Source organism: Mustela nivalis (genome assembly GCF_964662115.1).
Source record: "Mustela nivalis genome assembly, chromosome: 6".
NCBI lineage: Eukaryota > Metazoa > Chordata > Mammalia > Carnivora > Mustelidae > Mustela > Mustela nivalis.
In genome coordinates this window covers 5,730,601-5,758,569 of record NC_139025.1, presented here as the reverse complement: position 1 = coordinate 5,758,569, position 27,969 = coordinate 5,730,601, and the positions used below count along the sequence as shown (strand labels likewise).

The 27,969-nt window shown below is 53.0% G+C and overlaps 1 protein-coding gene across 1 annotated transcript in view; it reads left to right on the top strand.

The window, feature by feature from the left end:
• The window catches only part of YY1 (YY1 transcription factor), a 34,358-nt gene extending 11,822 nt beyond the window's left edge, over positions 1–22,536 (top strand). Inside the window, exons 2-5 of the mRNA XM_082737694.1 lie at positions 6,860–7,022; positions 14,701–14,761; positions 16,413–16,571; positions 17,400–22,536. Of these exons, the coding sequence (XP_082593820.1) occupies positions 6,860–7,022; positions 14,701–14,761; positions 16,413–16,571; positions 17,400–17,582 (566 nt within the window). The 3' untranslated portion in view covers positions 17,583–22,536. The remainder of the gene's footprint in view (positions 1–6,859; positions 7,023–14,700; positions 14,762–16,412; positions 16,572–17,399) is intronic.
• Positions 22,537–27,969: the final 5,433 nt, after the last annotated feature.

The following is a 27,969-nucleotide window of genomic DNA, read 5'->3' as shown; positions in this document are numbered from 1 at the left end:
ATCCCAGGACCCTGAGATCATGACCTGAGCCGAAGGCAGCGGCTTAACCCACTGAGCCACCCAGGCGCCCTGTTGTTGAGTAGTTATTGACCCTTTTGATGATTTCTGGTGCTGGTCTTCAAAGAGTTCACTCTGAACTTTCGTGGCATACGCGGTTTATGAAGGAATAAGTAACAGAAGTGGTAATGTGAAGTTGAAATACATATTATGAAAGCACACGGCAATTATCTAGAAAGACCCAACAAAAGTTTTTTTAAGGCAAGAGTATTGGATCATGTTCAGAAGTGTAGGTGTGTGTGTGTGGTGGTCATCCGAATCAGATTGTCTTTAATCAGTTTTATTTTGGTTTTACGTACAGACCATGTGGTTATTGTCTGTACTCAGGACGGACCGCCTCAACTGTGCATCACTTTCACTTGGTAAGTCACTGAGTTCAGTACTCATGAGGCAGAGCATCTAGACTTTTCTTTGCGGTCTCCCTCAGGGTTGCCGTTACCCAGGTGTTCGTTCTGTACCCTCTCTCTGTCTATATATTTTTTTCAGTAGATACCATTTATCTCTCTGGCTTTGAATAGAGGCCATGTGCCAGTGATGTCTGAATTTCTCTTCAGCCTCAATTTCTTTTGTCCCCACACTTGCATATCCAAGTACCTCCTTGAGGTCTGTCTGTCCACAAGGTGTCTCCAGGTCCTCTGCCGCACGTGGTCTCTTTGCCCCTTACTCTCCTGCTTGGCCCATGACCTTCCCCCAGAAGTGCAACCCAGAAACTTAGAAGGCATAGTTAACCTCCCTTTTCCTCCCACCGTACCCCCTCTCGTTTATTACCTGGACTTGTGTAGTCCTCCTCCAAAATAGGACTCAAATCTGACCTGTTTTATTTTACTTTATTTTTTTTAAAGATTTTATTTATTCATTTGACAGAGGCAGGCAGAGAGAGAGGAGGAAGCGGGCTCTCCACTGAGCAGAGAGCCTGACTCGGGGCTCGATCCCAGGACCCTGAGATTAAGACCTGAGCTGAAGGCAGAAGCTCAACCCACTGAGCCACCCAGGGGCCCCTCTAACCTGTTTATTTATTTATTTATTTAAGATTTTATTTATTTAGTTGACAGAGACCACAAGTAGGCAGAGAGAGAGGGAGAAGCAGGTTCCCTGTTGAGCAGAGAGCCCGATGCGCGGCTGGATCCCAGGACCCTGAGATCATGACCCGAGCCGAAGGCAGAAGCTTAACCTACTGAACCACCCAGGCGCCCCTCTCTAACCTGTTTTTTTGTTTTGTTTTGTTTTAAGATTTTATTTTATTTATTTATTTGAGAGAGAGACAGTGAGAGAGAGCATGAGCAAGGAGAAAGTCAGAGGGAGAAGCAGACTCCCCGTGGAGCCGAGAGCCCGATGCGGGACTGGATCCTCGGACTCCGGGATCAGCACCTGAGCCGAAGGCAGTCGTCCAGCCAACTGAGCCACCCAGGGGTCCCTCTAACCTGTTTTAAAGACAGGTTGATGTCTCTTTTGGAAGTAAATCCCATCATAGGGTAATCTCACTGTTGTTCCTGTTTCACTAGAAAAATCTCCACTAGAGTTTTAAATCCTATTTTCTAAGTAAAATTCCATCATGTAGGTGAGAGGTCAATAAACTTTTTTTCTGTAAAGGCCTAAATAGTAATGTTACAGGTTTCATAGGCTATCCTAAAGCACCTAATCAGTGCCAGTGTTATTGCAGCAGGAAAGTAGCCAAAGGTAACATGTGAACAAACAAGCATGGCTGTGCTTCAGTAAAGCTGTTTCTAACAATAGGTGGCATATGTGCACACCATTGTCCATAATAGCATGATTCACAGCAGCCAGAAGGGGGAAGCAGCTCCTGTGTCTATCAGTGGATGAGTGGATAAACAAAATGTGGTATGTCCATACAAGAATATTATTCAGCTCAGTGGGTTAAGCCTCTGCCTTCAGCTCAGGTCATGATCTCAGGGTCCTGGGATTGAGCCCCACATCGGGCTCTCTGCTCAGCAGGGAGCCTGTTTCACCCTCTCTCTCTCTGCCTGCCTCTCTGCCTACTTGTGATCTCTGTCTGTCAAATAAATAAATAAAATCTTTAAAAATATATATTATTCAAATGTGAAAAAGAATGAAGTTTTGTACATGCTAGCATGCTAGTACATGGGTAGACCTTGAAGACATGTGGTCAGCCAGACACAGAAGGACCAATACTGTTTGATTCCATTTATAAAAGGTACCTAGAGGGGCGTTTGGGTGGCTCAGTGGGTTAAAGCCTCTGCCTTTGGCTCAGGTCGTGATACCAGGGTCCTGGGATCGAGCCCCACACCAGGCTTTCTGCACAGCGGGGAGCCTGCCCCCCCACACCTGCCTCTCTGCCTGCTTGTGATCTCTGTCAAATAAATAAATAAAATCCTTAAAAAAAAAAAAAGGTACCTAGAGTAGACAGATTTATAGGAAGAGGAAGTAGAATAGAGGCCACCGGGGGCGGGGCAGGTGTGCAGTGGGTACCGGGTATCTGTTGGGGACAAGGAGTCTCGGGTATAGATGGTGGTGATGGGTATACAGCATTGTGAGTGTACCTGATGCCACTGGTTTGGACATTTCACAGATGGTTGAAATGATAACTATTATGTTCATGTCTGCTTAACCAGAATTTGTTTAAACTGTAGAAAGGAGGGGGCACCTGGGCGGCTCGTTACGTTGTGTCCAGCTCTTGATTTCAGCTCAGGCCATGATCTCAGGGTTATGACATCTAGCCCCACATCAGCTCTGTGCTGGGTGTAGAGACTGCTTGAGATTTTCTGTGTGTGCGTGCGTGTGTGTAAATAAAAGATAAAATAATAGAAAGGAAACCATAAGTGGTGGTGGGAAGGCTGTCAGGCTGGGTTGGGCCCACTGGCAGTACTTGGGGATCGTAAAACTTGTCGGTCTCTGCTTAGACTCACTCCATACACGGCTTCCAGTTCGTGCTGGCGTTGGCGTCTGGGTGCTGGGCATTGTTGAGCGTTGGGTCTGAGAGCTGAGTCTCAAGCCTCAGGAAGCATTTCCTCTTTTGACTTGTTTCTGTCTCCCCAGAATTCATGAGCTAAAGTCCCAGTCTCCAGCGTAAAGGTATTTGACAGTGGGGCCTTTGGGAAGTAATCAGGTTAGGAGGGTGGAGCCCTCCTGGTGGGATTAGTGCCCTTTTAGGTAAAAAGAGACAGAGATGACGATCCGTCTCCCCGCCATGGAGGGGCGCAGCAAGAAGGCTCTTTGACAAGCCAGGGTAGCACGCCTTTACCGGGAACTGAATTGGAGGGCATCTTAGTCTGCAAGACCATGAGGGGTAAATTCTTTTCGAAGCCCCCTGTCTGTGGTATTTTGTTAGAGCAGCCTGAGCTAAGACGGCTTCACCCACTAGAATAAAAGTTCTTTGAGGGCAGAGGCTTTGTTTTGTTTCGGGGGACTTGGAACAGTGCCAGATGAGGAGACCCTCGGTTAATAGGCGTTGAACTGTGCAGGGAGTGTGAGCTAGCCTGTGATCCCTTTTTCTTTCTTTTTAAACGTTTTATTCATTTATTTGAGAGAGGGAGCACAAGCAGGGGGAGCGGAAGGGGGAGAAGCAGTCTCCCCGCAGAGCAGGCAGCCCCATTCGGGGCTCGATCCAGCACCTTGGGATCATGACTGAGCCGAAGGCAGCTGGTGGCGCCCCTAGTCTGTGAGTCGGTAATCCCGGAATGTGTCCGGCATGTGTCCCAGCTTACCGGAGACGTGGTTCTCATCACAGCTTCCTTGCAGCGGCAGGGGCCCTCTGCTTTGCTTCCATTCTTCTGTCGGAAGTACCCAAAGTCAGGGCGGAAAAACAGCTCTCCTGCCCGCCCGAGCGTTTCTGGAGCACCTGAAAGGCGAGTGGTGGTAGTTGCTCCTCAGGGGGAAGGCTGGAGGGTGAGGGGATGACCACAGCCCCGAGAGAAAACCTGGTTACAGTGCAGAGTCCTGGCTTTGTCACTTAGGATCGCTAGCCACGTTTCCTGCCCTTCGTGAATGATCTGGCTGTTCCCTTGGGCTGCGTCGTCCGTACGGAGGTTACCGGCATGTAGAGATGGTTCTAGCTCGGAACTGAAGGCCGCTGGGCTTGACAGCGAAGGACCCGGGGCCGGCAGGGAGGCTTCCTGTGTTCACGAGGCCCCTGGCTGACTAGTTATTAGCCCAGAGCAAGCTGCACCGCCTGTCTGGGCCTCCGCTTTCTCCTGTGCCGGGTGGACTTGCGAGTTTGCCCGCCTCTCGGGGGCTGTGCGCGGTAATGAAAACCGCCTGTCGAGTAACCTTTCAGTGCGATGCTGCTGCCCTCTGATTCCTGGCGGAGACGTGTAACGTTTTCCAGAATGAGGGGGCAGTCCTGGATGGCTCAGCTGGTGGAGCGGGCGACGCTTGATCTCAGGGTCAACCCTACGTATGTGTAGGGGATGACTTAAAATTTTTGAAAAATAAGTGAGTGGTGGGAGAGAGACATTTTATAATGTAAAAGTATCGTATGCCCGGGGCGCCGGGGGGACTCAGTGGGTTAATAAGCCTCTGCCTTCGGCTCAGGTCATGGTCTCAGGGCCCTGGGTCTCAGAGGTCTCAGAGTCCATCGGGCTCTCTGCTCAGCAGGGAGCCTGCTTCCCCCTCTCTCTGCCTGCCTCTCTGCCTACTTGTGATCTCTGTCTGTCAAATAAATAAAATCTTTAAAAAAGAAAAGGTATCCTGTTCTTTGTTTTTCATCTGAGTGATTGAACATAGTGACCACTTGAATCAAATGAACCTACTTGGCGGGGCTGCGTGCTGAGTGCGGAGCCCGACACGGGGCTCAGTCTCACAACCCCGAGACCTGAGCTGAAACTCGGAGTCAGAGGCTTAACTGACTGTGCCACCCAGACACCCCAACATTTTGTCTTTAACTTGCGTTGTACCCTGATGTCAGAGAACCTGATAATAAGCAGCTAGACATTATATTTTGATAGTGATGTCTCTTGTAGGGTTTGGTTTGGTCTTGTGTTTTGTTTTTGTCTTAAGATTTATTTTAGGGAGAGAGAGCGTGTGCACATGGGGGCCGAGGCGGAGTGGGAGAGAGCATGTCCAGCACACTTCGCGCTCAGCACGGAGCCCCATGCGGGGTTTGATACCCTCAGATCATGGCCTGAGATGAAATCAAGAGTCAAATGCTTTAACTGACTGACTGAGCCTCCCGGACGCCCCTTTAGTCTTGTTTGTTGGTTTTTTGTTTTTTTTTTTTTTTTTAAACTCTGATGGAGGGGTGAGAATTGAACAAGCCAATTTTCACTTCACCGTTTGTGAAACATTTTCATGGAGAAGCAGGACGTTTCAGTCAGCAGGGAACACTTTGGAGTGTCTTTATTTTCTGCTTTCAGCACAACATAGTTACAGACCAACCAGTTTGGGCCTCTGGGGGCTCGACCCCAGCGTAAGAGGCGAGGCCAGCAAAAATTCAGAACAGCATGATTTAGAGTTTGTCAGTGTCGTTATCAAGACCTAACGTAGGTTCAAGGTAAAGGTAAGAAGCTGAGGCCAGAGCAGTAGAGTCAACAAGCCCTGGGCGGAGCATGGCCTGGTTGTGTTGTGGAGGGCGCCTGCCTAGGAGAAATGGAAGGCCCGGCTAGCTGTGTAAACGGGACCAAGGCACAGGGGGCCCAGGAGGCCAAGTGTAATTTACACTTCTGAAGGGTTCGTACAAGGTGGAAATACATCAGCTGCATTTTCTGTATCAGTTGATCCTTTATAGCATCATTATGGCAGAGAACAGAATGGGGAAGATAAGTTAAAAAATTATGTTAGTCGTTGAGGTATGAGATAGTAAGAGCTAACTTGATGGCCGTGGGACAAAGGACGAAGACCTTCTAAAAACCAATAGGAGGGGCGCCTGGGTGGCTCAGAGGGTTAAAGCCTCTGCCTTCGGCTCAGGTCATGGTCTCGGGGTCCTGGGATCGAGCCCCGCATTGGGCTCTCTCCTTGGTGGGGAGCCTGCTTCCTCCTCTCTCTCTCTCTGCCTGCCTTTCTGCCTACTTGTGATCTCTCTCTGTCGAATAAATAAATAAAATCTTTTAAAAAAATAAAAACCAATAGGATTTGGTGTTTGGGATGTAGGAGATGAATTACGGGGATCCATATTCCTTTTTTTTAGCCTGTTGGATTTGTGACAGTAGTCATACAAGTAGAGATGTCCTGCATTCCTTGAACACACGACTGTTGAGGGCCAGTTCTGTGCAGACTGCGCCAGGCTCTGGGGATACCTGGGGATCGAAACTGACAAGCACTCCTGTCCTCGTGGCACGTGCTGTCTAGTGGGAGGGGCCAACGAAAATCACATTGCTGTGATTGTATGTAACTTGCCTGCATCAGGGTCCCTAAAGAGCTGAAAGGGCCGCAGAGTGCGATGGGAGAGGGAGGGGGGAGCCGCGAGAGGGAAGGCTGCAGGGCGGAAGCGGGGCATCAGACTCGGGTCCACATCGCTGTGTTGCTAACAGAATGTGTGGGTGGACAGAAAGCAGAACTCTTGGGGAGTGGTGGGAGGAGGAGCAGTTCAAGAAGTGGGAGCCGAACCAGGCAAGTGACCGCCGCGTCAGAGTGGGGAACATTGCCGCCAGGCTGAGGAGCACGAGCGCAAAGGTCTGCTGGTTGGGCATCGCGGATATTGGTGACCTTGAAGCAGAACCAGGATTTCAGGAGACTGAGGAGAAAGACTGGGTGGTTAAGTTGGATTAGCAGCTCTAAATCATCCGCTCCCGAAGCTGCTAATGAAAGCACTTTTCATAGTTTTTAGAATGTATTTGCCCAATACACATTTTTCCTCCACTAAAATAATCAATCTTATGGTGTGTTTCAGATGAAAAAAAAGATATTGACCATGAGACAGTGGTTGAAGAGCAGATCATTGGAGAGAACTCCCCTCCTGATTATTCAGAGTATATGACAGGGAAGAAGCTTCCTCCTGGAGGGATACCTGGCATTGACCTCTCAGACCCCAAACAACTGGCAGAATTCGCTAGGTAAGCCCTCAGAACTTTCCTTTCTCTCTAATTATAGAAAGTACTTGAGAGTCGGCAGCCGTGTTCCTTGTGCGTAAGTTACAGTGGTGGCTGGTAGTCTTAGTCCAGGGAAACTTGGGAAAACAAAAGCAGTTCGTTTTGTTTGTGGGGGTAACTCTGCTAGTGATGTGTGTGGCCCCATTTTAGATCCTTGCAGACAGTAAGGTGAGGCAAATGCTTCTTAATTCCATAGCTCCTAATTGCTTGTGAATACATAAAATTGCACAGAGGTTGATTGGAAATATGGGTCCTCACACCAGCTGGACGCCTTGTGAGCTAGAGCAAGCTTCGGGGGCCTGGCTTGGAGCCGGGCGGGCAGAGCTGACCGGAAAGGAGTCATCAGATCCTTTTCCAGCGTGTCATCAGTTACGCTCCTGGGGTTTGGTTCACTGAAGCAGGCATGACAGGAAGAGATCAAATATTTATGGTGGGGGCCCCCTGTGACCGACCAAGGTGGGCAGTCAGGAAGGTCTGGAGGCGTGTTTGCCTGAAGCGGGCAGGGCTCCCGCAGAAGCCTCTCTCCCCTTTTGTAGTATTTGTTCCCCAGCACTGTTGGGCAGTTTCTACAAGGACCTGAGAACACACTCAGAGACCATTTTAAATAAAATGTGAAATGAACTCATCAACTCTGGGGCAGACGGATGAGTTTGTGGCCCGCCCCGAGGTTGCACGGAGCCTGGAATAGCCAGGACGTTTGGGCGAGGGCAGGAGGAGGAAGAGAGATCTCTTTGTGACCCCACCCATCCAGAAACAGAGCAGGGGCACCCTGGTCTGTCTTTCTCTTGCGAGCGGAGTGGAGTAGATAAGACTGGAGGCCCTGGAGTGTGCCCTGCCAGAGAAAAAAACAAGGTGGGTGACCTCCTGCCATTTGGAGCCTCAGTTTCTCCAAGTGTCAGACGGGTGTCAGAGCCAGGGGTATTATAATAAAGGGGTTTGTGCCCTTTTCTCCTATCCTGTGAGACTGCGGCCGTAGGGAAACTACACCTGAACTTATTTCTGATTGACCACGGCTGAACAAAAGTGTTAAGGCTTCTGTCCTTTTGTTCGTGACATTGTGTCTCCCAGCTTTTGTTGGCTTTCGTATTTTAAGTACGGGTATGCTATGTAACTCCATCCCCCCCCCCCACTCCCCCACCCCCACCCCCCGTACAAATAAAAATGGAATCTGTAGGTAGAATTAACAATGAGGTTTGAGTTTGGGGGCAGATTGAGTCGAATTGCATGCCAGTGTTTAGTATTGTCATGTGTTTTTAAAGTTAGTCATCTCTTGTTAACGTCTTTGGAGTTTATCGAGGGTAGAGGCTGCAGTCCCCACGGATAGAGCTATGGAAGGCAGGAGTCCAGGAAAGCCTTGTAGAGGGGATGGCGTCTGACCTGAGCCCTGAAAAACACTGAGGTAGGGGGATTGCGGGAGGGTTCCATGGTGGGCCTAATGCTAGTGTGGCGTGAGCGCAGTGGAAAGGGAGACGCTCTGCGCCCGCTCGGCGTGCGCTCCGAGAAGAAGAAGTAGGTTTGGCTGGGAATTTGGATGCCTGCCTGTAGGAAGATAGTTGAAGTGTAAGAGATCGCTGAGTTCTCTGAATACTGGCCCCACATCTGTGGATGTTTTTAGTGCGTGGTGGACTGCTGCTGGAGTCCACCGTGTGAGCAGTAGAGAGAGGGCTCTGTGATCAGGGGTTGATGTGGAGGGAATGACATGTCTGCTCTCTCCAGGCTGGGGTGGCGCGGGCACAGACCGCGAGTGGGAGAGGTCCTGAAGGCCTGAGCCAGGATTGCGGTGGCCAGACGGAAAGAAGAAATGAGATCAGGGTGTCAGGAGATGGTGGGAGAGATGGAGAGCCACCCCCGCTGTGTGTCTCCTGGAGGGGAATTAGAATGGAAGCTCAGCGCCTTGCGAAGCCTCAGCCGGCGTGAGATTGGAAGAGTGGTGCTGGTTTGGGGCTCAGGGTGGGCATGGTTGGGGTTTAGGTGTTAGTCATCCCTGTTGGACTTGGAGGTTTCAGGAGGTAAGTCAGGGCTAACTCATCTTCTGCACTGTGGCTGCGGCTGAGAGTGACGCAGCCGTCCACGGTGTGGAGAGGGCGGTTTTGGGGAGGAAAGTCTGGGTAAGGCCCTATGATCGGTGGCTGAGGGAACCAGCAGCAGGACACGGGGCTCGTTTAGACAAGCCGTGATGGCTTAGGGCCCTAAGTACGTACGGCATCACAGAAGCCAAGGGCGTGCTCAGAAGGTCCAGGAGAGGGATGGGGCCCATTTCTCTGAGTTACTGTTGCAGAATGATTTCAGCGTAGGAGCAGAGGGCTGCGGCGGGATTTCGCAGAGAGCAGGAATCTGGGGGTCATGAGCAGATGTGACTAGGTGTGGTGACCCTTGGCGTTGTTCACCCTCCCTGCTGAGTTGAGGCAGCAGGTCTGAAAGCTTGTCCCCAGTTTCCTGAACAGAAGATCTGGGGTTTCAGCCCTGCACTCAGGGGGTGCGTGTCACTGTTGTCAAATAGAAAGAAGCTTCTGCTTGTTTCCCAGGTGGCCTTGCACCTGCCTCAGGGCTGCCTTCAACCCTACCTGATCTGAATGAGACCTTTCTTGACCCACAGTGGATAATTAGAAGACGGTGGAGCCAGGTTCTGAGAGTTGTAAGGGAGAGTTTCTGTAAACAGCCTTCTTGATCGAGCAGAGCTGCCAGTCAAATACAGGGCAGGAAAGTGGCCATTGTAGACACCTAAGGATTCGTTTTATGTCGCACCTACCCTGTCTGAGGGGGTTATTGGAAGATATACTTCAGGGACACGACGGCACACATCAAAAGGAAGCCTTCCTGAAGAATCTGGCAAACCAGAAAATTAGGGGGGCAGCTCTGCCGCAGGCTGGACACGCATTCAGTTGAGAACAGACGGTCGGTGAGTTGTGGGGCTTTGTTCAGGAGAACTCGAGTTCGTGCAGCAGCGCGCAGAATGAGTAAGAAGCCAGAAGGTCTTGGTGGTTTGGGAGAAGAGTTTTGTAAAAAGGAAGATAATCAGAAACCCCCTGAAGAGAGAGGCAGTGCTAATAAACCGTGGCCTAAAAGTGGGCGTAAAGTTGACGGTCATTGAAGTTCAGAGAACTTGTTGGCCTGATTCTGCAAGTCTCTCCTTGGTCCTGAAGCTGCTCCGTTGGACTCACAGAGCAGGAAATGTGATCCCAGCACCCAGTTACGGTCCACAGTAGGCGATCTCTTTCCATAATCATCTGAATGTAGTGTGTTGTCTTTTCTGACCATTCTGCAAAGGTTTCCTTTTGTGCACCGAACGGAATGAGATCCCGCTCATCCCGACAGTGTACACAAAGTGAAGGGGAGGGTTGCCCTCCTGCTCATCTCCATTGTCCCTTGCCCTCGGGCCCCCAGCCCTAGAACAGATCACGGAAAACTGTCACGACTCTAATTGGACGGTGGCGGTGGTGAGAGAGACTGGAGCCTGGAATGGCCTCTCTTGTTAGGTCTTTGCATTTTGAGGGTGTGTAGAACCAGCCGCTCAAGAGGGTTTTCCGGGGTCCCTAGCCGTGGTGACTGGGACTCTGAAAGTGAAGACGAGAGGCACCAAGTTGCAGATTGTTGGGGGCCAGACCTCGTCTTCTCTTGTAAAGACGCACAGAACCTCCTTCTTCCTCCTGTACCCCATGGCTCAGCTGTCGGCTTGGGGTAGCGTGTTGGCTGCTTTTCCCTCTCCTCCGTGTGCTGGGGTGAGGGGCTTCTGCACTGGGCTTGGAACTAACCAAAGAATGGCTCAGATTCGTGCCGCACGGAGCCTAGAGAATCAGTTAGGAGTAAGTAAATCAGTTACGGGGCGGGGCACGAGTGTAAGAAGTCCTGGTATTGGGGGGTGACTGTCCTTTTTTAAATACTTCAGAATGTGGCCAGTAGGTGGGACCTGGCAAGTTCTTGTTCCAGATTAAATGAACAGCCTTTTTGCCTTTTTCGTTACCTGTAGTTAGCCCTTTGGAAACTTCTGGTCTGGCCAGATGAGAATTAAAAGTGGTTAGGTCAGCCACAAGTCGGTTATTTTTGTTGTCGTCTGCCCTGAGACTTCTCAGGAGTAGCTCGAGGATGAGCTGGGGTGGCGGGGTGGAAAGAACGTGGCAGGGCTGCGTGCTGCCTCCCTGGGACGTACTTGGTCTAGCAGTAGTCTGGTTTGTCCAGGGGCGCTGCTCTCCTCGGCACCAGGAAGGAAGGGGAGTTGGCGGTTGCAGAGGGGAGAGCTGGAACTGGGTTTCGCTGGGGCTTCTGGCCACCCCCGTCCCCCAGCGCAGGTCCCCTTGGGGCTTCCAGGCTGCCGGGGACAGACTTATCCTCGTTTGAGAATCTTTGCTTCAAAAATGGTCCATCTCAGTGTCTGGGACCTAAAGCTTTGACTTAGAACTTGGATTTCTCCTTGCTGGAAGCGGTGCCAGGAGACTCTTGCAGGCTTCTGGTCCCAGAGTCCAGCCTTTACAGCGCTGCCCCCACTCCGCCCCCCGCCCCCTCCCGCCCACAGCGTGCGGAGAGCCAGGGCTAGCAGCCGTGCAGCACAGAGCGTGCACTCGCTCCCCTTGTTGGCACCTTGCGCCTCCACGCCACTGGTAATCTGCCCAGGGTGCCTTTCTGCTCAGCTTAGGCCATTTTCCTCTAATCTCTCAGCCCTTTAGTTAGAAATGGTGGCTTGGAGCACTGGAACCTTCTGGGTTGTTAAATATGATTGGCCCTTTTTTTTTTTAAAGGCATGAACTAATTTTTAGCTAGACCCATTTAATCCACAGCTGGGGATAAGAATAGCTGTCATTCCCCGAGAGCTTCACGTACAGGCTGTCTTTGAGTCTAGGCAGCTACAAAGCTGGTAGCATTCCACCTTTTTACAGAGTGAGAAACTGAGGCTGAGAAGTGCAGTGATTTGCTCAAGGTCGTGCATCTGGTAGGAGTTGGCGTCAAGCCCGCCCCCGTGTCCCCCGCTGCCGTTGGTGGCCTCCTGTGTGAAGTATCCAGGAAAAACTCCGATCTTGGTTATTCAGAATAGTTTGGACGGGTTTAAGGGATGTTCCAGGTAGCAGTATATTATTTTAGTCTTTTCAAAAATGACTTTTTTAGGATTTCAAATACTTCTTTTTATTTTGTAGGTTGGTGCCTACAAAAGTTGGTGCCACAAAGATATTAATTTTAGTCTTTACTCACCAAAAAAACCCCCGACTTTGAATCTAGTTTTTGGAAAATGACCTTTTCAGTGTTTGCCTTCGAATATATAAAGGCACCAACACACACTGCCTCGTTCGCCGCTCTGGTGAGGAAGGCCACTTTGCCAAGGAGCTTGAGAGTAGCTGCAGTTAAACCTTTCACTTCCTTCTTGTGTCCAGGGGTGTTTGCCCAAATACATTTTAAACTTTCATTCTAAAATCAGTTACATTGCTACGTGCTGGCCCCACACTTTGCAAAGGACATTTTAAGAAAAATCCCACTTAATGATAACATTTAAGAAATCGAGTGTTTGGTTAATGGCACTTGGGGACCATGCCCTTTAATTTTGTGTATGTTTGAAAATCTCCATGATAAAAGGTTTTTTAAAAATCAAGTTCCTGGGAATAAATTTAAGAAAATGTGGGGGTGGGGAGTCGGCTGGTCATATCTGTCCCACTGCAGCAGGTGCCACACTGACAGGGACCCCGCATTGGAGCCCCAGATGGGTGGGGCAGGCAGTGGTTGTCTTTGCCACTTACCTGTCAACCCAGTGGGCATTTTAAAAAGTTGGTGTATTAATAGAATTTTTCAAACAATAAAATTCACCCTCTTTTAGGTGAGTACCACTCTTGTGAATTTGGACAGACACGATCACGTAGCCATGTCCGCAGCCAAGAGAGAGAGAGCATTTCCGTGTAATCATCAAAAGAGGAAATGTTACTCATTGGGAAGACAGAAGCCTGGTTCTTAATAATACCCTTTTTTCTTACTTGATTGGAGTAGAACCCATTCATTTGGGTCACTGTTGTTTTCCAAACTCTGCTCTGACCTCCAGGTGGCGCAGTGGCACCAGATTTTTGTCTTAAGTTCGTGAGCTCAGAGCAGCTCCAGGGTTTACGGGTGTTTAAGATAACAGGCAAGTTCAAAGCTCTGTATGCAATAGACATAAGCATTTAGAAAACACTTGCTTACTGATGGCGTAATCCCCCAAGTAGAAGAAAGAGTGAGTGTTTGCCGGGTTGGAAAGGGGGCAGATAGCAAGCTGGAAATACTCGGAGAATTTTGAACAGACTCCCCTTAGCAGTAAGTTCCAGCCACCAGATAAATTGGTTCAACAACGCCCCTCCAGGGTTGGAGAGTTTAACTAGATGACTTTGTCAGTTCAGGTTTTATAAAACAAAATCTTCAGGTCGTCCTTTTCCCAGCTCAAGAGTGAAGAAGGACTTTGCGCTAGGGTCTTTGCTAACTTAAAGATGACTGCAGAAGTCTTTTGTGAGGAGAGAGTGCTGGTAAGTTAGCTCTTACTGGTAAGGCACTGCTGACCTCGCGACTCATTGGCGAACTGCAGCCTCACGTAGGACAGTGAGGGGGCAGGCAGTGGGACAGAAGGAACATCTGTCTCGGAGATGTAAATCTGTTTTTCTAGCTTCTCTAGGAGCTCTTAATCTCTCACCCTCTAGCACACACAGATCTGTAGGGAGTGTTCGGAGAGAAAGTTTTGACAAAAGACCAAAGGTTGGTTCAGTGGAAATAGCAGGTAGGTAAGCTACCAAGTCAGAAAGTTCCCTGGGCAGGCCATACAGGGCTCTGCTGCCCGCAAGATCAGGACTCCTCTGTTATACCCCCGTCCCGAAGCAGGGCCAGAAATCTCTGTCATTTAAAAAAAAAAAAAAATCTTATTTGAAAAGCAGTAACCTCCCTCCTTACCCCCACCATCAGAAGTAGTAGCATGATGAAATTCAGCAGTGGGGAAGGGCATGGGGTGTTCCCACCTGTCCACCCGTCCCTGGGGGCTCCTCCCCAAAACACCAACACCAAGTTCATTTACTATGTTTCTTTCCGGAGATAATGTATATAAATGATCTTCTGTTTACAAGGACTCTTCTGTACCCTTTTAAAAAATTATCTCTCGAAGATAACGTCTGTCAGTATGAAACGAACCCTCCTTTTTTTTTTTTTTTTTAAGCAGTTTTGTAGGATCTGTGTTTAAGACCCTCCCCCATCTGCTGCTTCCTTTTCACAAGGTGTCTTTGTTATCACAGCAGCTGCTTGTGGACACCTTGCTCTGCTCCCACTAAGAGACTCCTCTGTGGTTTGGGCTGGTGGTCTTGTGTTATTTAAAGGGCTTAGAGGAAAGAGCAGATACACGAAGCTCGCAGACCTCACTTCCGGTCTGCGCTGCCCCAGCTCGCTCACTGCGAGACCATGGCCGCGACTCGGCCTTTGTGAGCACCAGCACCCGCGTCTGGTGAGCCGGGGCGGGCGCGCCCCAGTCACGGGCACCCAGTGAGTGTGGTCGGTCGTATCCCTTCCCTCCTGGACACAAACTGTAACCGTAGATGTTTGTATCTGTAAGGAGAACATTTTAGGGACTATATGATTGATGCCAGATGAGTCTACCCACTCCTACAAATCTCTCTTTCTCTCTCTTTTCTTTTTTTTTTTTTTTCTTTTTGGTAAGAATGAAGCCAAGAAAAATTAAAGAAGATGATGCTCCAAGAACAATAGCTTGCCCTCATAAAGTAAGTAATGCTAGGGGAAAAGTGTTCGTTAGACGCCGGTGAAGATCTAGAGAGCCCATAATCAATCTGCACTGTTATTTCCATTGGATAATTAAATGAGGAACTCTAATCTTTGTTTTTGAAATTCAAGAGGCTATATATGTGATGTAAGTTTTGTTCAGTAAAGGCCACTTAAATTTAAATACTGTAAAGTGGGGCTGCTGTAGGGCGCCAGTGTTTTTGCTCTTACTGTATATCAAATACACAATGTTAGGGTTTTATTTCTTCTTTTTGGATGATGAACAAGTCAGTCTTAAGACATTGGGTTTTGTCTCACCCTTGGACCTTTGTGGGGCTCTAAACTCACTATGAAAATTTGGATAGTATTTGGATGCTGCTCAAGTAAGCCTCATAAAACTACATTCCCTTCACGATTTTCTTTATTTTCCCTGTCAACTCCGTGTTACTTATAGGGGTGCCTAATTGTTTTCAAATGCGGTGTCTTTTGAAGAAAACGATCACCTAAAAAGTACTTGGAATTGTTGGTTGGGTCTGTTTCACACTTAATTGGATGGGTATAAAACTAACAGAAAAAGAAGTATCATGTAGGTGGGCAGAAAGTTTTCATGGGATAAAGGATTTTTGAAAATCAGTAATTGAGGAAGAATGGGTTTCATTCGGCGATGACCGTCGAGTGACCGACCACCCACAGCTTCTTTGTGTGGTTTTTCGACACGCTTAGTGTAGCGATTTTGAGATATAAAATGAGTTCCTCTGGGGGCCAACACATAAAGAAGCATTTGAAAACAGTTAGGTCCTAAGTGCCTGTGCTCTTTCTAGCTTCTCCTTGTACTTCCAAATTACATTTTTAAAAAAATTCCATTTGCTAAATGGAAACACAGCCTAGGGGTCAAGGTGCCAAAGCCGCAGCTTCCCTCTCCCTCGTGCCTGTGAAACCCTCCTCCTCTTGTGCTGTCCGCCCGTCCCCCGCCCGCTCCTCCCTGGACAGCAGCTGCAGAGGAAACCGGGCAGGCCGCACTGGTCCCGAGAGCCCCCCGCCCGCCCCACGCCTCCCGCTCCGGTGTCCGTGTGCTGCTGCTTTTCCTAGTGTCTCACAAAATCAGTTTCTTCTGTAGTTGCCATTCCTTGGAGACCCTCTTCTTCTCTGTGAAGGGGAAGGAGGCAAAGAGAGAAGAGGGGACAGTGTGCGACGGAGAGTGACCGCCCGCTCTTGCGGCGCAGAGTCTGGGGCCCACCAAAGGCGGTGGTGGACGGCTGTCATTTCAGCCCCGTGGTTTGCCGGGGCTTCTGGTACTTGGTCTGGGGACAGAGTTGGCTGAGGCAGCTGTGGTGTGGCTGGAAGCCAGGCTGCTGGGTTCTAGCCCCAGCTCGGCTTCTCTGAGCAGTGTGACCTTGGGCAAGTCTACTTAAAGACATCTCTGAGCCTCAGTTTCCTGGTCTGTAACACAAGGGCTTGCATTTAACGGGAAGATCTTTTCCAGCTGTCTGGGTTTTGTCTTAAGTCATTTAATATTTCTACTGTGCTGCTGAGGAATGGAAGTGGGGGTCGGGGGGTGGTTTCGTTCTTGGGTCGGTGAAGGCTGTTTCCCGTGGTTGGGGCCTTCGTAACAGTTGGCAGTGCGAACCGCTGAGCTGCTCTCTCTGTCCGAAGGGCTGCACGAAGATGTTCAGGGACAACTCTGCCATGCGGAAGCACCTGCACACCCACGGCCCCCGAGTCCACGTCTGTGCAGAGTGTGGCAAAGCTTTTGTTGAGAGCTCGAAACTAAAACGACACCAACTGGTTCATACTGGAGAGAAGCCCTTTCAGGTAGAGCTGGTCCCTTCCCCCTCCCCACACAGCTGGCAGGTGGAGGCGGGGCTGCGGGCGCTGGGGAGACGGACACCCGGAGACCCGGGGGGCTCTCAGTGCTTCTTAAGGGAGGAACCGAAGCGGTGTCCCATTGGAGGGCCCGGAAGGGCTGCCCTGGCGCTTGCCTTCCCGGTGCGCAGCCGCTCTGGTCCTGGAGGGGGGCACGGTGTATCGGGGTGTCAAGGGGGTGTACTTCATATCAGCAGAAAAACTGGATTGCTCAAGAGCAAGCCTGAAACTGCATTTCCAGTGCATTCACTGTGGGATGGAAGCAGTTTGTCTTCCGTAGTTGATGGAAGGCACCGCATCACTCATTGATGGAGAGTTCCAAAACGGTACCGTGGGGAGTCAGCGCAGTGACGTTCCTCTCGTTTTAGAAACCGTCTCCAGGGACGGACGGGCAGGGCAGCTCCCGTTTCACAGGGCTCTTTCGGCTACTTGACACCAGAAACCTTCCTGCTCAGCTGTTTTTTATTATCTGGAGCACCCGCACAGTGCTGAGACCTTAACATGAGCCCGGGAGAGGTTCTTGGTGTTTGTTTTGGCAAGTGCTTCTCTTACCCCGTGTTTAAACAGTGAGGGCTGCGCCTGGGTGTCGGAGAGATCCCGCGTGCAGAGTTAGAGCTCCCCACCCGCTTGTCCTGGGATGGGCCTGGCGCATGTCCCTGAAGCCAGGGGCACGAGGTGCGCGGCGAGCCAGGCCGGCTGCTCTCCGCCGCCCGCTGCCCGCCCTCTCGGCCCCATCACGGTTGCTGAGTTGGGTTGTCTCTGGTCTCTCCTCGACAGTGCACATTCGAAGGCTGCGGGAAACGCTTTTCACTGGACTTCAATTTGCGCACGCACGTGCGAATCCACACCGGAGACAGGCCCTATGTGTGCCCCTTCGACGGCTGTAATAAGAAGTTTGCTCAGTCCACTAACCTGAAATCTCACATCTTAACACACGCTAAGGCCAAAAACAACCAGTGAGAAGAAGACGGCGAAGACCCTTCTCGACCCCGGGGAGCATCTTCCAGGAGTGTGATGGGGAATAACTATGCCTCTCCTTTGTATATTGTTTCTAGGAAAGAATTTTAAAAAATGAATCCTACACACCTAAGGGACATGTTTTGATAAAGTAGTAAAAATTTAAAAAAAAAAAAAACTTTAATAAGATGACATTGCTAAGATGCTCTATCTTGCTCTGTAATCTCGTTTCAAAAACACGGTGTTTTTGTAAAGTGTGGTCCCAACAGGAGGACAGTTCATGAACTTCGCATCAAAAGACAATTCTTTATACAACAGTGCTAAAAATGGGACTTCTTTTCACATTCTTATAAATATGAAGCTCACCTGTTGCTTACAATTTTTTTAATTTTGTATTTTCCAAGTGTGCATATTGTACACTTTTTGGGGATATGCTTAGTAATGCTATGTGTGATTTTTCTGGAGGTTGATAACTTTGCTTGCAGTAGATTTTCTTTAAAAGAATGGGCAGTTACATGCATACTTCAAAAGTATTTTCCTGTAAAAAAAAAAAGTTATATAGGTTTTGTTTGCTATCTTAATTTTGGTTGTATTCTTTGATGTTAACACATTTTGTATAATTGTATCGTATAGCTGTATTGAATCATGTAGTATCAAATATTAGATGTGATTTAATAGTGTTAATCAATTTAAACCCATTTTAGTCACTTTTTTTTTTCCGAAAAATACTGCCAGATGCTGATGTTCAGTGTAATTTCTTTGCCTGTTCAGTTACAGAAAGTGGTGCTCAGCTGTAGAATGTATTGTACCTTTTACCACCTGATGTGTACACCCCATGTAACAGAAAAGGGCAACAATAAAACAGCAATCCTACAGAAAGAATACGGCAGAAAAAGATCTGTAAGCACAGTCTTATTTCCTTTTGTTGTCCAGCATAATTATAATTCTCGAGCCTCCCAGAAATTGGAAGCTAAATAAAGCAACTCAAGTTTCCTTTATTTTGCACTCAACGACAGTGACTTGTGATGGCAGCGGTGCATGGAGGTTGCAGGACTTCCTGTGCGTGCTGAATTCTGGGAGAGAGTAGGTGACAGGCACCCCGAGTTAAGGAACTACCTCAGAGTACCCCAAACCGGGCCCCGTGGGTGGTAGGATTTTGATTTTAGCCTCCCCACCCCCCTCCCACCCCCAGCAAGAGAGTGACTGGAGCAGCTGCGCCCCGGCCCGTGGGCGTGCGCTCAAGGTAAGCGGTCCCCGGGATGGGCACGAGCAGAGGGGAGACCCGAGGGCACCTGCCGGCGCGGGCTGCCTTCAGGGCGGCCCCAGCAGGTCCTTGGCTGGTCTGGCGGGAAGCGTTTCGGGTTCTCTGCTGTCCTTGGAGAGCCTTGAGCCTTGGTTCCTCTGTCCCATGGAGTCTCTCAGGGCAGGCCCAGGTGGCAGTTGCGTGCCGGTGGCTTCCTTTCCCGGCTTCTCCCCGGCCACCGAGCGCAGGCCGGCAGGGTGATTGGATGGTGAATACTGTACTCAGTGAGTACTTTACCTCTCGCGTTGTGACCTCCTAAGCGTACGATTATAATTTTTGCATTTTACTAAGAGTCGAGTATCAGACTCGCTAGACCATTATAAACTGCCATGATACAGCAAAAATCGCATTTATTCCAAACGCAAACATGCCGTGTGTGCCGCACGCCTGACTCCGCGAGGTCACTGGCGAGCTGGCTGCAGTCTGAGGTCTGTGTACCAGATGTCCAGGACACCCGTCAGGTCAGAATCGCAGCCCTGTCTCTTACAGCTTCTCCATCGGTCGGTGACCTAGTTTTAACAGTGACCCTGGGGCTCTCCAGAATTTTGAAGTGCCTTCTGAATCCTAAATGACAAATTTAACTTGAGACACTTTTTCTTACTCGTTCAGAATCTGGTATCCCTTGGGTAGTTTGATGGAACTGAGTTAATCAGAAGACCCCCAATGTTTTCGGGATAAGCCCGGCTTTGCTGTATCTGGCAGTCAGGAGAGAGGTAAGCCGGTGGCAGAGATCCCCTTCGAAGCTGCGTGCCCCAGTGCCAACATGAGGTTCTCTGAGCAGACCTGGGGCGGAGGCCTCCCCTGAGGCCCGTGGCGTAAGTGCCCTCACGTCCCCTCTCCACCATCAGGGGAGCGGTCTCGGGGCGGTGACTGCATTAGGAGTCCGGCACCACGCCACCCTTGCCCAGCACTGCCACATGGGAGCCTGGGCCCGGCGCTATCCCCAGGACTCCCGCCCTGGGGCCCACGGCCAGGCTGACTTGGCCGTGGGGAGGTGTCACCAGCAACCCTCACCCCGAGCCACGCCGAGACCTACAGAGAAGCCGGGCTCCCGTGTGAGCAAGGTCCCCTCTTCCTCTGTGCCTTGACCCCTTGGGGGATGCCCTGGTCATCTCTTCCACCCCTTCTGTCTCTGAGGGGAACAGCCGTCGCTTCCCCAGCCCCTTTGTCCGTGTGTCTTTCTCTCACGGTCTGCAGAGTTCATCTCTGACAGGAGTTGAAGTGGGGGTTTGAAGGCGGTGGCGTGTCCCAGGTTCCTGGTTGGCGGGGCACTCTCGATTCCCGTTAGTGTAGGAAGCTCCTCGGGGAGCGGCAGTGGAAGAAGAGCCGTTGTCCTCGTGGGCTGTAACCGAAACCCGTCGTGCTTGTGGTTAGAATTTATAATTTTGCTAAAGATGTAATTTACTGCAGTTTGAAGTGGTCTTCTAACAGTGAGTCCCTTGTCTGGAGAGTTAACCTGATTTGTAAGTAATTACTGATAGACATATTTTCTTACATCCGAACTGAAATAAATGCATGTTTCTAGCATATGTAATATAAAAGCTCCAGAGGATAAGTTTACATTTAACAAGATGTTGTTTTCTATTTTTGGATTTCTTATGATTTTCCCCCCTTTTTTGGTAGCGGGGGCTTAGGGGGAAGCATAATATTTGTATAAAGAACTGTCACCCCAGAGTGACATTTATTTTCCAAGGTGACATTGAACTCACGCTGTTGGTTTCATATGGTGTTTGTGTGCTGTGCCTAGATTCGAGGCCTGAGGATTTGAGGAAAATCAAGACTTTCCCCCCCTGTTTGGTTTTCACGTGCGGGTTCTTTTAAATGTCACTTTGCTGAACCTGAGTCGGCGAGGCCCTTTGACAGCATAGTATCTCGATGCCTGCTGGGGTTGCCAAGCAGAGTTCTAGATGGTTTCTTCACAGGTAGAGTCACTTCCGTTCAGCAAAAACCCAGAGACCCCTCGGGCCGCCGGAGGGGTCCCGCAGTGCGGATGGGGGACGGGGGGCTTGCTGGCTGCCCCCGCCCCGCCCCGCCCCGCCCCACCTAGCTGGCCTCGCGCACCTCCCAGTGTGTGTCCGCGGCGCCGGAACACCTGGCCGCCCCCGAGTTGCTGAGTGGGAGCCGGTGACCGCCCGCGCCGCAGGTAGAATTGATGGCTCCTTGTCTGACTCCTTTGTGGCCAGGGATTGGCAGAGCTCAGGAAAGCCGTGTTACGAATCTTGGATTCCTGAAGTTCCTTCTGTTTTCTGGACATCTTGACCACCAGCAAGAGCAAGGATCCCGAGAGGTCAGTAGAGCGGGGGAGCGGAAGCTGCTGACAGGCGTCCCCTCCGTGCCCCGGCCCACCCAGAGGCTTCCTCCTTGGCTGCGCCGCTGGCCTGCGGAAGCCCGCGGCCCGCCTGTCGTCGGATGGCCTCAGACCCGGGCGCTTGTCTGACGTGGTAGCCCGCGTCCCAGCTCCCGCCGCCGTTAGTGGAAGTCCAGCGGGCCGGGGCCCGTGCGTGCCACCCAGACTCCACAAGCTCTGCTTCCTTGCAGCTCCGGTCATGCATGCCGTGGCCGGCACTTGGACTTGCCAGAAGGTCCTTCAGATTCCCTCTCCCGTGTGCAGACACAGTTGACTGTCTGGCTAGGTCTCCTGCACCCGAACTTACTGGCCTTGGCTAGCTTGGTTACTGTCATGTTAGGTTCAGGTTCCCTGGTTGCGTGAATTCAGTGTGAGTGCAGGCCCATTAGAGCAGCGGCATCGGGCTTCTAGAAGGAGGCTGGCCCCTGCACAAGTCGGGTATCCCTGGCTGGAAGGCTACGGTGTCCTCTCCAGGGTGGAGCGGTCAGCAGGGTGCTGGAGGAGATGTTTAAGCTGGGACCCTGTGGAGATGTGGGAGGGGTGGGTGGCCTCCTGTCGATGCACCTTCTCCATTCCCCTTGTCAACACGGGAAGGGAATGTTGACCGTGAACATGGCTGTTAGTTTAGGGCAGCAGGCAAATCTAGCTTACTGCGGGCCGGTCACCCTGATTCCCGTTTCTGACCAGCATCCTGGGTGTCTGCCGTGGGCCACTGTGTGGTGGTGCCACGTTCTTCTGAGTCCCAGTGATTTTCCATCAAGTGGCAAGTTGGATCCAATTGCTTTTCCTCCAGGACACTCAGACGCCATAAGAAACAGCATCGGGATGTGGTGGGGAGGGGGCGGCTGCCGTGCTGTGTTCTGTTCACTGCTCTGTCGGCCGCAGTGTTCGCACACAGAGCAGAGGGGAGGGGGCATCAGTACCAAACAGAATAACCTTTTTCTACAACATCCATAACTGTTGTGAGGCTCTATGATCTGCAGATGGTGATTGGTCAAGCCATTTTCATAGAACAATTCTGTTTTTATTCGCTTTCTGGTAACTTCTGTAGGCCCTGACTCAAGGACTTAGCATTGTGTCTCATGTACATCTTTTCTTAAATGTTCTTTGCCATTTCTGGAATTGTCGTCCTTGGTTTTTCCTTAGCTCATAGGTCATAGATGCAGAAATATTATAGTATTTAAGGCATCAAGCATCAGATGGCTTTGCATCCAGAGAAACACTTACCGATAACTCCGTTTGAAGCACCACGCATGTGTAACATGGCTCTATAAAATACAATAAACGCATAATGTTGTGAAGCTTTCTAACGCGTGTGGTTCTTGTTTCTCCCTCCGTCCTCCAACCCTCCTGCGGAGCCTGATGACAGCCTGGCGGCAGGCTCCTGCCAGGCCCGATGGCTACCCGGACCTCCCGGGACAGCCCCTCACGGCTTCCCTTCTGGCGCAGGAATGGGAACTCCCACGCCTCCACCCACACCAGCCGGAAACGCAGCCTCCATCTTTCAGCTCCAGGATGGGCTAGCGGGCCGAGTTCCAGGGAGAACATCACCCACTTGTCGGAAGGCACAGCCCAAAGACATGCTCACGCACTGGGGCCCACGACCCCTAGTGTTAGTTCTGGGGGCTCCGGCACCAGAAAGGACTTAATGATGGGGATGGGCTTAGAAACTGGACCAACTAGACCGAGAGCTCGTGAGGATTTGGCCAAAAGGCAGACGAAGAGAGGGGCCTCGCTCTGCTCTTCCCTGGCTGGAGCCCTGGTGTTTGAGGTGCCGCGCCGGGAGCTTTAGTCTTACTCTCCGTCATTCGTGGGTCTGCCTCTTCTTTCTGTTCATGGCAGAAGGGGCTGCTGACAGTGCCGGGGAGGTGGTGGGTTCCGGGCCCACGGAAGGCCTGGAGCTGCTGAGTGATTTGAGCTGAGGGGTGGCCGCGGTGAAAAGTCATGTGGGCAACTTCAGATTTTAGATTGGAAGGAACTGAGGAGGTTGAGGGCTGTGGAGCTGCTTTCTGCGGGCGCCCCCAGGTAACAGTGAGGCCAATGTCCCTCCACGCTCCTGCTGGCTGTGGCCACGTGTAGAGGACCTACGGGGCCCAGGACTGTGTTGAGCATCGAGGACACGGTTGCGGGTACTCCAGACCGAACTGAGGAGTTCTGCCGCACTGCCTCAGGGAGGGGCGAGAGCCACGGGGCCCCTCTGACCCCTGACCGAGAAGCCCCCGTCCTTATTGATATGGAGAGGAACTATGCGGGCCTCCACCCCAGCCCTGCCCTTGGAAGCTGGCTCCCCGGTCTGCCCATGGCCAGCACGCCTCAGCCCCTTGTTCTGGCCCCAGCTGCTCCTCTCCAGCTTCCTGGGGTCACCGTACTGTGCCAGCCTCCTAGCGGGCTCTGACCAGCCCAACCCCAACCCCGCAGAACAAAATCCAGAGCTCTCACCTACTGTGGAAACCGGGCCACAGCCCCGACCCACGGCTCCAGCTTCTCTACCTCTCCTCCCCTTCCCTTCGCAGTTTTCATTTCCAAGCCTTACCCTGTCCTTGAATTCCTGGGTTCGCTCATTCATGCAGCAATCTGGAGGCCAAATTCTGTGTCAGGGGCTAAGGAACCCGCTTCACACCCGGCGGGGCGGTGGCGGGCCGGCTCCGAGGACGCTAGCGCCGGGCAGCCAGTGACCTGGCCCGAGCCCCCCACGCCCATCGCCTGCTGCTACATGTTGCTTGTGTACTAGACCCCGGGAGACCAGCCCCAGCGGGGGCTCCTGCCTGTGCTGCGCCTTGCAAAGGCCTTCTGGCCTCGGCCCTCCCCTCCTCTCCCTCCCGGGTCACCCGGCCCCGGCCCGGCCCGGCCCGCCGCGGCGGGTGCGCCTCCACCTCCGGCCGCCGGGGGGCGCTGCTCCCGGCCGCTCTCGCGCTGCGCGGCGTGGGGAGGGGGCAGGTGCGCGTGCGCGCGGCCGGGACGGCCGGGACCCCGGGGAAGCCGGCCCTTCTGGGGACGCTCGGAGACTTCCCGGGCCCGCTGGGGTGGGGACGCTTGGGGCCCCCGCCGGCGCGGCCGTCCCTGCCGCCGAGCGTGCCGGGGCGCGAGCACGGCCGGTGGGAAGGTGCGGGGGAGCGCAGACCCGCGTGCGCATGACCTCGGGTCCCCGGGGCTTCATCCTCCTCCGCCCGGGCCGGGAGGCCGGCTCGCTAGTGAGGCGTGGGAGGGTAGCCGGGGCCGCGAGAGCCCGTCGCGGAGGGGGAGGCTCCTGCCGCCAGCCAGCGGCCGCCGCCAGAGCCATCCCAGGAGGGTCCTGGTGCACCCCCAGACCACCGAGGGGGTGGCTCCCCCGGAGATGGGGGGAGATGAGGCAGGGCGAACAGAGGTCCCCCGTGGCCGACCGCGGCCGTCCTGGTGAAGTCAGGACCTGGAGCCGCGGAGGGTGGAGCCGAGCGGCCGGGCCGGTGGGCTTCAGTGGGAGCCGCAGCCGGAAGCCCCCCACCCCCGCACCGCATGGCATGGCGGCGTGGGCCGGTCCCCCTCCACGGAGCATTTCGGCTCGCGTCTTACCCTGCCCGTCCACACGCCGCTGTGCCCGTTCAAATGACTGGTCACTGGCCCCCACACATCGTCCCTGGTGACCTCAACATCCGGCCCCAGGGATGGGCCACCTCCATCTGACCAGGCTTTTCTTGGCCTCATGGTGACCCCACCACAGCCTGCGTTGGCCATCGGGGCTCCCAAACCTTGTCTTCCCGGACACCTGCCCACTGTAGTCTCTGCCCTGGGGTCCTGCTCTCTGCTCCTCCTGCCTCCTCAGGGTCTCACCGCAGCCTCAACCTGGGCTCCCCAAGCCTAATCCTGTCCTCCAAGCCCCTTGTTCTGGCTTCACTTCCTCCTACCTTGGCCCCTGCTCCTCTGACTTGCCTGGCAGAACCCCACGGGGCCTGTACCCCACAGCCTTTGCCCTTATCCATCCGCCTGCTCACGCATTCGCTAAACCCCTGTGCCCCAGCAGGTCCCTCCACGTGTGCTCCCTGTCCTGTGTCCCCATTGTGTGAATGTTCCCACGACATTCCAACCAGAATTCCCGTGGGGCCTGTCCGATGGCCTCCTCCCCCCCCCCCCCCCCCCGCCACTCCCCTACCATACACTCCGGTATTAGTCCTGCCCACTTTGCTGCCCAAACCTGCTGGGATGTCCCCAGGGAGGCTTTCAGGGTCTGCCCACCAGGCCAAGGAGCCTCCCAACCCTCCCACATGGTGGTGACACAGCCAGGGGGCTCCAGGGACGAGATGCAGCTTGGCACTGCAGAGGTTTCCTGCCAGGCTTCCCATTTGGTGGCACTTTCATGGAAACTATGGAAGCACCGTGGCCTTGTGGGGCGGGGGTCAGGTGGGGCCTTCCTTGAAGGAAGACTGATGGTCATAGCCGGAGTGAAGTCCGCTGGCCCAGGAGAGTGTGGCCAGGGCAGGGTGGGAGCCAGTGTCCCCACAGGCTAGGCTCTCAGCCACTGCCCCTTCTCTGGTGTGCCCGGGACACGGTGGACACCAGCATCACCAGCCCCAGGGTGGGTGGGTGCCAGGAGGTCAGGGTAGGGGGCCGTTTTCGAAAGGAAGCAGAGACCAAGGAGCACCCAGGGTCCCAGTGCTGTCCACGTTTCCCGGGGCCGATCCTGGCTCTCGTGACACTCCTGCTGCCCGGGGAAGGACGGCCCAGCGGATGCACCACCAAGTCTGCAGCAGGGGTGTGGCGAGGGCTGTGCAAGCCCCTCCCCCCACCCTAGCTGGTGCTGCAAATGGAAGGTTGCAGTGGGGGGGCGGTAGAGGCTGCCTGAGCTGTCCTCACTCGCAGAACCTGCTGGCTACAGGTGGCTCAGAAGGCCCCGCTCTGGGACGAGGGGCTCCGGATTTCTGCGTGCCGCTGCACAGCTCCGTGAAAGTGGCCAGCGAGGAGAGGGGCTGAGCGGGACGATGCCCAGTCCGTCCTTGCGCCGGAGGCCCAGAGGGAAAAGAAAGAGCAGTCAGTCCCCATGTGCGGGCTAGAGGAGGTGGCTGGCACTTGCTCCCATGGCTGGCCTCCAGCACTGGAGCAGTTGGGGGAAGACAGTCTGCGTTGACTCAGTTTCCCTCAAACTGCCACGGCGGCGGTTTTCATCCATCACCGTTTCTTTCTGTGTGCTCCGGCCTGCCTGCGGCTGCGGCCCTCCCTTCCCAGCCATGGGCTGCCCTTTGGTTCAGACCCCATCCCCCCGGCACTCAGGCCTCCTCTTCTCACCACTGTGGCCTCCTGTGGCATCTCTAAGGCACAAACCAGAGCCTACTAGCCACCCCCCCCCCGGGGGGGGGACACCAGCAGACTCCTGGCTGTGGCCATGATGCATGGCAGAGACCCCGAGGAAGAAGACCAGACTGGCCCAGGCCTGCCTCTGCCTTTGCTGTCCCTGCGGGCGTCCTAGCCCCATTTCCTTGGGTCAGAAGTCACGGGGTGTGCCGTGGGGCATGTGTCCCTCCTACAAATCTTTCTCAGAAGCCTCAGCCACTGCTTTCCCTGCCCAGACCTGGGACACGTGGCCTCCTCCAGCTGCAAGGGAGTCTGGAAGGGTATTCTCATCCAGACACGCTGAAGCCCAGAACATTCTGGGTCCCATCAGGAAAGGACACCTAGGAGGCTCCGCACTGCTATGTGACCTGGCCTGGTGGCCCTCTCCAACCTCATCGCCCCTGCCACAACCCACACCGCCCTTCCCCTCCTCCGCCCTCCGCCTGTGGAACTCTGCTCCATCTGGTCCCAGGGCTCCAGCCCCACGGTCCCCGCTGTGGCCCCATGGGCTGCGGCCCCACTGAGAGTTCAGATACCTCCAGGAGGACTGTCCCGAGCCTGGTGGGGTAAATAAAGTAAGAGAGCTTATCTGGCGAGACCCCATGCAACTATTAACAAAACCGTGGCCAACTAGAACCCACTCATCAGGGAGAAGGTCACTGTTGTGAGGTGAACTGTGTCCCCCAGAAAGGTTGAAGTCCTCAGCCCAGGTACAGGGTCTTTGCAGATGTGGTCAAACTGAGGTCACACTAGAGGAGGCCTGGGCCATGTGCCAGTGACAGTGTCCTGATAACAGCAGGAGACACAGGTGTCCACGGGGGCAGCCGAGTGCAGACAGAGGGGCAGTGTGGAGCACGATGTCTCCCAGCCAAGGTCCACCGGCCACTACTGGCCATGGGATCCCACGCTCCTGGCCTCAGACCTTCAAGAAAATTAACGTCAGGTTGCACCACTGGTGTGTGGGATTAGGTCATGGCGGCTCTGGGAAACTCCTGAAAGTTCACGGTCAAGTGAAAAGCGCAGAACAGAGCTGTCAGGCCCACCCCCATCCCCACCCCCACCCTGGAACCGACCGACCAGGGAGGTGGGAACCTGTCCCGCCTGCGTTCATGTATATTTGTAGTTTGTTTTTTTTAAAACACATTTATATATTACTTATTCCAAATAAATATAAATTCCAATCAAGGAGAAAATAAGATGTCCCAATTCATTAAAAAACCCACAGCTCTCCCGATCTTTCCTGCCTGATTCGCTGGGAATGTTCCGCCACCGGCACCTGGGGTGGGAATGGGGGCCCAGGTTTGGAGCATTTGCCAGGTCTCTTTAGAGGAAGGAGAAGTGAGAGAGATGGGGGCGGGGCGATCTCCGCAGGTGGAGAAGCTGTTGCCTGGGACTCCAGGGAGGGGACCCTGGGGTCACCAGCCGGCTTCTGCAGACAA